Source organism: Thamnophis elegans, chromosome 11 (assembly GCF_009769535.1).
Source record: "Thamnophis elegans isolate rThaEle1 chromosome 11, rThaEle1.pri, whole genome shotgun sequence".
NCBI lineage: Eukaryota > Metazoa > Chordata > Lepidosauria > Squamata > Colubridae > Thamnophis > Thamnophis elegans.
In genome coordinates this window covers 12,175,872-12,185,730 of record NC_045551.1, presented here as the reverse complement: position 1 = coordinate 12,185,730, position 9,859 = coordinate 12,175,872, and the positions used below count along the sequence as shown (strand labels likewise).

Here is a 9,859-nt window from a genome sequence, read left to right as displayed (position 1 = left end):
TAAAATAAATATATGTTTAATTTTACATTTTTATTCCTGTGAGTAGTTGTCGCAGGGGCCCCAGTACACTGCTTTGCCTGGGGCCCATAATGCTATTAAGATGGCCCTGACATGACTACAGCCCAGGGGTGGGTTTCAACCGGTTCGCGGCGGTCCCTGCGAACTGGTTGGTCGGCGAACCCGGAAGTAAGTAACTTCCGGGAACGGCGAAGGGCCCGCCCGCCCGCCCACGCTCCTTACCCGGTTTTGACGAGTTCTGCGCTTCCACGCATGCGCAGGACGCATACAGCGCCTGCACGTTCCTCCAGAAGCAGCTGGAGCATCGCACAGATGCTAGTACGCATGCATGCACTGCGCGCGTGCACGAGGACGCCGCCGGCCCCGTTCCAACCGAACCGGTTGGAACGGGGCGAGAAACCCACCCCTGCTACAGCCCAAAATTGGTAAATAATGTTTTAAATGCATGAGAAGAGTTTAAAATATTACATCTTTTAATCCTTAAACATTACAATGCCGCTGTTTAAGCTTGTTTTAAACAAAAAGAAGTCAATCCCTATCTTCACATCACAATCATATAATTTATAATATTGTCCCCTATTTTTTTTCAAGTTACAAAAATACGGCTTTTATGAAACAATAACATTAATTTGAAAATAATGAATTTACATTTATGTCGTCCCATTTATAATAATAATATGTCTTCCATCACTATGAGATAGATTAGGCTGAAATTTGACAATGTCAAATGAATTTTGTGAGGATTTCAATCTGTTATATTGCTACTTTAGCATGCTAGGAAAGTTATCTGTTCTAGTTGTAAATACTAGTAGACAATGAAAGAAGCAATGCAATGTTGTGAGACTTGTTTGATTCTGAAATATTTGACCAGATAGTTGACCAAACTGTACTTTTGAGGTAGCATTGATTTTTAGACCATTTTGATAACTAGCCATGTTAATTATAATAAAGGGATTGCTCATTTAAAATATAAAGCATGTTTGACTCCTGAAAAGGAGCCGAGGTGGCGCAGTGGTTAGGGTGCAGTACTGCAGGCCACTTTAGCTGACTGTGATCTGCAGTTCAGCGGTTCAAATCTCACCGGCTCAAGGTCGACTCAGCCTTCCATCCTTCCGAGGTGGGTGAAATGAGGACCCGGACTGTGGGGGCAAGTTGCTGACTCAATTTGCTAAAAAATATATATTTGTAAACCGCTTAGAGAGGGTGAAAGCCCTATGAAGCGGTATATAAGTCTAATAAATAAATAAATAAATAAAATGAACAGTATTTGATCAACACTTTTGAGTTTTCATGTATTTGTTACTGCAAAGTTGTGAGTGGGGAAAAGACGAGGAGCCACATTGCAACAATGCTATTTATTCAAGATAAGAGCAGACTATAAACCAACATACAATTTCTGACTGACAGCTACTTTTAAGGGAAACTCTCAGCCAATTAACCAATAACTTTAAAATACATCCTGCACTTGCACGGAAGTAGGAAAAGTCTCTGCTCGTGCCTGCGTGGACTTAACAGCTACATGTGCAGTATGTGTCATTGATTGCAGCTTACAATTTCCTAAAGTTGTCCTCTTTCATTTGCTTTTGATGAAAGAAATGTCCTTCTGGGTTGGGCTCCAAGTGGGGAAAAAGACACTGGAGACATGGAGGCTGCTTGGAAAGATGGTTTATTGGTGGACAGGACCACATGGCTTGAGCCCTGAACAGAAAAGGTGATCACATGCTTCAATGTTGGTGGAGAAGAAGAGAAGGGCTGAGGGAGAGGCTTGCTAGGCTTTTTATAACCTGTTCAGTCCCACCTCTCTGTTTCCTGTTCCTGTGTAAGAAATGTATTCTGATTGGTTGTCAGACTCCCATGGGGCCATGCAGGGGCAACTCTCTAGGCTGTGTTTTGAATCCAGGTTTGGTTGAGTTCTCAGATGCCATGTGGTCAGTTGAGTAAAGGGCCAATATTTTCATGCTTTAATCCCACCCCCCTGGAGCTGCAGTGGAGAAGTCTTTATTATGTAAAGGGACTAGCTTGGCCTTCTTAATGGCCCATTGACAAAGTGAGGATGGGCCGGGAGGCTACAGGGAGCTATTCTGTCTTTTAAAACATGTTTCTTTCTTTTCACATCCAGAGAAATATTCTGTCTTTTCAATATTTCCTAGGATATTTCGTTTTTCTGGGAGAGGGCTGTGTGATAACTTTCTACACTTTTGAAAATAAGATTCTAACCATTATTTTAAAAGATACATTCAAGTATGTGAAGCATTTCTAGTAAAGTCTCAAGGGCGTGCAAAAACTGGATATTCTCCTTCAAAAATATGGAGCACAGTTGTCTTTTGTCTATTTTTTGTATATTTTTTTGTATTATGAAAACCAAGCATTGAAAGAAGCAAGAGTTATTAAGTCTTTACATCTGTATCTTGATACAAGAAAATAGAAACAATTTTTAAATCTGCACTTCTTCTTTTTTTAACTCAATGTTGAAATATCTTGGAAAATCAGCCACAATTTCCCAAAAAGACTTCTTTGCATATGTACAGCATCTTCTTAGCAATAATGGTTAGCAATGTTATAAGTAGTTAAAAATCCAAAACATGGGAAGAACATAGGTCATTTCAGAACATCTTGCCAGAAGATAAATGACAATGAATTCTAGTAAGTTTTGAGGTCCTTTAAGTGCTGCAACTGGATGGTGAATGGAAGCTTGTAATTTAGCTTTTAAAGCTACATGTTTCAAATATTAATTTATTTTCTCTGACTTTCAATGAGCTCAAATCTTAATCAATATTAACAGAACTGAATGAGTTGTATGAATATTCCATTGCATCAGCATTTTTCTTCATAGCATGTTCTCGATGAGTTCTGTGGGATATAAAGAAAAAACAACTTCTTTATTTATTAATATGAAAAAATAAGCAAGCTAGTGATTAAGAAAGCAATTACATCTGATATGGACTGAAATGATCAGGCTTCCCTAATGTGGCACATTCTAAGTAGGTTGAATTTCAATTTACACTCATGCTTTCTGGAATTATAGGTGTTAAGTTGTGTTGGCTGAGGTTTATGGAAAATGAAATCCAACCTACTGGGTAGCACCAGTTTGAGTAAAGCCGCAATAGAAAATGTTATAATTAAAACTAATTTCTCAGGGCTAAAAGAATACTTAAATCTCTGGATTTAACGTTGAAATAATTGTTTAAGGACAAAATCATTGGAAACACAGAAGTTGTCAGACTCAAAGGTGGTAACCGGACTTTCTTTGTTTTTCCTTGAAGATGTTTCACTCCTTATCCAAGAAGCTTCTTCAGTTCTGACAAAATGGTGGAGAAGAGACAAATTTATATTCTTTGCAGTTTTCTGGTCATTAGCACGCTCTCTGAGAGTCGTTGAGGCCACTTGGTCTCATGACCTCAAGCCAGAGGTGGGTTCCTACCAGTTCGCACCAGTTCGGTAGAACCGGTTTGTCAAAATCTACCGAACCGGTTAGAAGAGGTTCCACCATAAAGCAGGCCACACCTTCAGAAGAGGTTTCAAAAATTTTGGAAGCCCACCACTGACACACACACACATACACACACAGACTCACACAGAGAGAGAAAGAGAAAGAGAAAGAGAAAGAAAGGAAGAAAGAAATAAAGAAAAAAAGAAAGAAAAAGTGAGAGAGAGATGAAAGAAAAAAAGGAAAAATGGACAGAGAGACAAAAGGAAGGAAAGAGAGAGAGAGAGAGAGAGAAAACACATGGCCAGCAAGCCACTCCCACCAGGTCACATGGCTGGCAAGCCACTCCCACAAAGGAGGCCACACCCACAGAGTAGGTTCGAAACCCACCACTGCCTCAAGCCCTTGAGCACCTTGGGATTGTCAGAGTGTCAAGATATGTTTGTTTATGGGTATGGGTGCATTTTCTTTTTATAAAAATATGCCTTGCCTAATTTGCGATAAATTAAATCAGTAATTTGATTTCCCATGAGATAATCTATATTATTATTTCAATTCCTGTAATATGTTTCCATATATTGGGCAGTGAAATGAGCACTCAAGACAATTAGTAATGGAAACGATGCAAAATATCATTTGCTGAGATAGGCAGCTAAGGAAATGAAATAAAATCGTTAAATCCCATTTTAAAAGCTAATATTAATCTCTGAATCCAGCAGATCCATGGAGAGTGTCATGGTGGGTGCAGGTAGGTTATGGATTTTTCAGATGCAGTGGAAAAGACATACTGTACAGCCACTGGATTGCTAGTTATTGTAGGAATGCTCTCAGTCAATAGAGGATGAAGCTGTTGAGTAGAAACTTGCACAACTAAGAGTTTTGATAGTCAAGAGTCATTCATAGAACTTGACCAAGTATCGAGTCCTAGAATAATCCAACAACCTTGCAGTTGTTAGAAAGGATAAGACATTAGGCTAAAGGAAGGGAAAAGAGGGTTGACACTCAATTAAGGAACAGATTCAAACTCTGTAGCAAAAAACCCATTTTCCTTGACCAGGATGTTGCTTCTCTTGGATTTCTGATTTCTTGGATTTTTGACTGCTTTGATCTCAAGCTAACATATCTCGTATTTGCATCAGTGACGTGCAGTCAGGTGAGGCAGGGGAGGCACAGCCTCACCACTCCCATCGTGAAAAGAAAAAAAATGTAAAAAGCTGAGGTCAGGCTGAGCTAGTTGCTGCCTCACCGTAGATGACTCTGCTTAACTGTTTTTAAAAAGCCTCTAAAAAAAGCTCCCACTACTAAGAGGCAGGAGAATGACGTGCCTCATCTAGTCTGACTTTAGGCGTTTTATGATCACTCGAGCAGAGTTAAGCAAGGGTTAAAAGCCTAAAAATTCCTGATGTAGGTGAGTCACGCAGTTTTCCTGCCTCATAGTAGATGGGCGTTCGTTTGGGCGGGGCTTCTTCAGAGGACCCAAGGCAAGAGCAGAGTTCAAATCCTCTCTGAAGCTGGAAAAGGTATGTGTGGGTCGGAGGGAGGGGGAGGAATTCAAACTTCATCCTCCTGGTGGAGGGCTTTGGGCAAAGGCTGGAGGAAAGGACCCTGGCTCGCTTGTGCTCTCCCTCCCCAAGTGTAGTTTGATTGCAGGCAGAGTCACGTTGCCTTTTCAAACCTATAATCAGTAATGCTGGGCTGGATCCTTCCGGGACTGGGGGAAAGTATATGTGCTCCAGTATGGCTCTTTGACTGGCTTCCTGCCTACTCCTGTGATCTCCTCGCTGGTGCTCTCCCTCCAACCCAACTGTGTGTGTGTGTGTGTGTGTGTATTTGAGAGAGGGGGGAGGAAGGGAGAGGAACGAAGGAGGGGAAGGGAGAGAAAAAGAAAGAAGGAAACTTCTTTTGCAAAGGAGAAAAACAAATGCTGTCACTTTAAATCGGAACTGAGCATGCCTGGCTGTGGAATTCTGGGAGGTGAAGTCCACAAATCTAAAAAAATTTGAAACCCACTGTGTCAGTGCCTCACCAGCCATAAACCGCATCGCACGTCCTTGATTTGCATCAACTTCTCTCATGCTTATAAACTCTTATAGGCGATTCAGGACAGTTTACCTCATAGTTTCTCATCTCCTACATGGCTTAGATATTTTGACTGTGGCTCAACTTCCCCACCTCATTTTTTGCAAGCTCACAGCTGTGGACTATCTTGCTCATAGCCAAATAGTATATCTGGTTGCCAGGGGAAGGTTGGGACAGGAGTCAGCCTTGAACCCACTCCTTCTGCTCCCCATCCAAAAATCAATTGTGACACAGATAAATGTTCTGACAGAGAATGGAGAAGGACAATAAAGCCTTGGAAATCAACATGACAAAATAAAGCATTTTTGGTCTTACCTCAGGAGATCGAGTCAAATCCTGAATTGGAATATGTACCAGGTACCCCCAACTCACTAAAAGGCAACAGAAAGTTATTATTGTACAATTTGTGTCACTTAGGAAAATAGAGCTGAATGCATCCAGGCACACTTTACAGTTACGGTTTTGAAAATCTCTGAATTAATTTAATATGTGACGTTCCTAGTGCTTGGAATTTTCTTTTTGAAATGTGGAGTGAGGAGGGAAAAAAACCACATCCTGTAATTTGCTTCTGTTCTCAGTAGGGCAACATCTTTTGTATTGAACTTCCAGGAAAAACATTTTAGACAAAAACAAGAATGAGTTTTCTGACACCTTAAAAACTAACACATTCATATCATGAAACATTTGCTTAACCAAAATCCACAGAGAAGTTAGTAGCTGACACAAAACAGTTCAAGTGCGATGCCTACAAATCTGGTCATCCAGAGCATTGGCTGTTGGCTTATCTTGTGAGTAGATATTATGCTGTTTGCGTTAATTTGGGCAGTGAGGTGATCGGCTAGGGTAGGGGTCCACAATCCTAGTTTGTGGCCCACTACCAGGCCACGACCCATTGGGAACCAGGCTGTTGAAGTGGCGGGTGAGCTTGCAAAGCTTCTTTTGCGCATGCATAAGATTTAGGTTGCACGCACATCCACTTGTACAGCAAGACATCTCCTTATCTACCTCTCACCCCTCTATTCCCACAGGTACCCCCAGTTCAGTGGTGGGTTTCGGTCACGTTGCAACTGGTACGCTGCAACGGGAGCAGGGCGTGCACCATGGGCACGCGCGCTGCACATGCATGCACACCCACCGCCTGCGATGTTCTAGCATCGCGCAGGTCCCATACGCTGCACCTGTGTGCACAGATGGCCCGTTTCCTTCAAATACAGGTAAGGAACGAGGGCGGGTGGGCGGGCCCTCCAAAGCACCATTCCTATACGGTGGCTGCTGCTTCCGGCAGGCACCGGTACGCACGTACTGGGGCGTACCGCCTGCAACCCACCACTGCACCAGTTCCAGGATGTTTCTAAATCCCATTTCTTTACTGTGATGGTACATAAATTAAAAGCCAATTGGCAAAGTGTTGGAAGAAGCCTTTCAGTCCTAAGCAAATATAGTATCCATCAAGTTCTATTTATAACAAGAATAAAAGTTCTATTTTAAATAAGAGACGTATTTCTGCATAGATTCATTCTATGTGTCTGGCTACCTTAAATCGTGACCCGTCAAAACCGCGCTTGACTAAGCCGCGCCTGATTAAACTGCGTCGCTGATGTCATCAACAGGGCGACAACAGCCAGTGCGGAGAAAGAAGGGCGCTTTAAATAGCGCTTTGAAAGCAAGCCGATTCAACTTAAGGTAAGGGTTAGGTTTAGGGTTAGCTTTAGGGTTAGCTTTAGGGTTAGGTTAAGGGTTAGGGTTAGGTTTAGGGTTAGGTTAAGGGTTAGGGTTAGGTTTAGGGTTAGGTTAAGTGTTAGGTTTAGGATTAGGTTTAGGGTTAGGTTAAGGGTTAGGTTTAGGATTAGGTTTAGGGGGGTTAGGGTTAGGGTTAGGGTTAGGGTTAGGGGGGTTAGGTTTAGGTTTAGGGGTTAATTTTAGGTTTAGCGTTTACAGCGTGCTTCTGTCTCCATGCTGTTGTCGCCCTGTTGATGACGTCAGCTACGTGGTTTCGTCAAGCGCGGTTTAGTCGAACGCGGTTTTGTGGTGGGACCACCTTAAATTGCTCAAGGCACAAATGAAATATCTATGTTTTGTATATATTTGTTCATCTTTACATGTTTTTTGGGGGAAAGTCCCCCTCTATCCCCTGTCTTTCATTTTGCAGGCATGCTGTTTTGCTGACTTAGTATTTCATATATTTAACAAAGTAGAATAAAATCTATGAAATCGTATGCCATAATAAATGAATTTGTCTTTGAATTTTTATGGAAATTTGCATTGTTTTATAGCTTCATGTACTGTAATTTCATATTGCAGTCAGTACCTGCTATGACTTAACAGCTTCTTTTTCTCCTCTGATGGCGTCATAGTTCCCATTGGATGGTGAAAAAAGACAAAAAGATAGATTATTCCAATGGATTACAACATTACAATTAAATCATTAATGTAAACATTAGTTAAAAAATGGCAACAGTGATTCTGATGCAAGGATGTAAATTTTAGTGTATTTATATCAAGTATTTTCTTCTTCAGGTTCAGGGAACTTTTCTTTGTTATTCCTCTAATAAATCTTATTATTCCTCTCTGCTAGGTAACACATACTTTTTCAGAAGGACAATTTTCCAGAAGATTTGATTAATTGGGTCAATTGTTCCTCTCCTAACTAACCAATCTGTGTTTGGGAGGAATAAAATAGAATTTCAGATTGAAAGTCTATCTTATTCTTAATTTAGTAGCACAGTTGTTAAGTGGCTTCCTCGTTGATTTTGCTTGTCGTAAGGTCTAAAAGGTGATCACATGATCCCAGGACACTGCAACTGTCATAAGTATGAGTCAGTTGCCAAGTTCCAAATTTTAATCACGGGACCATGGGAATGCTGCAACTTTATGAAAAATGGTTATAAGCAATGGTGGGATTCAGCTGGTTCGAACCGGTTCAGCTAAACTGGTTGTTAACGTTTTGGGCAGTTTGAACCAGCTGATCCCACCACTGGCTGGGTTCGCCCTTCCCCTTCCAGTCACTCCTCACCTGGCCTGAGAAAGTAAGGGCAATGGCGGGGGAGGGAGACTCGTTCTGGGTGGGGCTGGAAATCTTCTTGCAAGGAGTAGCGCTGCCCTCTCTGGTCAGAGAAGTGGCCAGGTCTGATTCTCTGGCACCTCATCTCTTGCTGGGTCTCACTAACCCAACACTCAGGTTTTTAAAAAAGATTTTTGCAGCAGGAAAGAGCAGGCAGCTACTTTCGGCCTTTGTTGATGCAACTGGGCATTCTTTGGTTGCTCAGGGAGACGCGAAGCCTGCTCTCCGCCCCGAGACACTGGCCTGATGTTTTTGCCACTGCCACCTCATGGCCTGCCTGCTGACCCAACCCAGCTGACACCGCTGCTGTTGTCAGGGGAGAGTGGGGCAAGCTCGCATTGTGACTCCGCGTTATAATGGACACTAGAGGAGGAGGAGGAGGGGACCCCCATCTCCCCCATTGTGAAGTGCGCTAAATTTCACGGTGCTGCACAAGGCGCTGCGAGAACAGGTGGCAGGCCATTTCAGCCATGTGGTGGCAAAAGCAACAGAGGCAGTGGCGCGGGTCAGGTTGGGTCAGTGGGCAGGCCATGAGGCAGCAGTGGTGAACATGGCAGAGCCGAGGTGGCACAGTGGTTAGAGTGCAGTACTGCAGGCTACTTCAGCTGACTGCTAGTTCTGCAGTTCGGCTGTTCAAATCTCACCGGCTCAGGGTTGACTCAGCCTTCCATCTTTCCAAAGTGGGTAAAATGAGGACCCGGATTGTTGTTGGGGGCAATATACTGACTCTGTAAACCGCTTAGAGAGGCCTGAAAGCCCTATGAAGCGGTATATAAGTCTAACTGCTATTGCTATTGCTATGGCAGGCCAGCGTCTCTGGGTGGAGAGCAGATTGCGTGTCTCCCCGAGCGACTGAGGCATGCCCAGCTGCACCAACAAAGGCCGGAATTAGCTGCCCGCCATTTCATACTGCAAAAATCTTTTTTAAAAACCTGACTGTTGGGCAGTGAGATCTAGCAAGAGATGGGGTGCTGGAGAATCAGACCCGGCCACTTGTCTCTGCCGCAGTGCTTCCTGAACGCAGCTTTCAGCTCCGAGCCCAAAGTGGCGGGAGGCGAGGGCTGCCTTGAGTGCGCCAACAGTGGGATGCTGTTGCTGCGCAAAGGCAAGTACAGGGGCGCTTCGCTGCCACACTAAGTCTCTGGCCATCGCCAACGTTGCTTCGGCCCGCCTGCACCACCCCACCTTTCCGTGAGTGATGTCAAGTTGGCCACACCCACTCAGTCACATGACACCCCCCCAGCCACGCTTACTGAGCCAGTCATTAGGAAGAA

At 43.3% G+C, this 9,859-nt stretch overlaps 1 protein-coding gene across 3 annotated transcripts in view; it reads right to left on the bottom strand.

Moving 5' to 3' along the window:
* Nucleotides 1-2,188: 2,188 nt before the first annotated feature.
* The window catches only part of SELP (selectin P), a 53,456-nt gene continuing 45,785 nt past the window's right edge, over nt 2,189-9,859 (bottom strand). For all 3 annotated transcript variants that reach the window (XM_032226137.1, XM_032226138.1, XM_032226139.1), the window contains 3 exons: nt 7,833-7,863; nt 5,840-5,895; nt 2,189-2,868 (listed from right to left, as the gene is read on the bottom strand). In XM_032226137.1, coding sequence (XP_032082028.1) covers nt 5,841-5,895; nt 7,833-7,863 — 86 coding nt within the window. In that variant the 3' untranslated portion in view covers nt 2,189-2,868; nt 5,840. The remainder of the gene's footprint in view (nt 2,869-5,839; nt 5,896-7,832; nt 7,864-9,859) is intronic.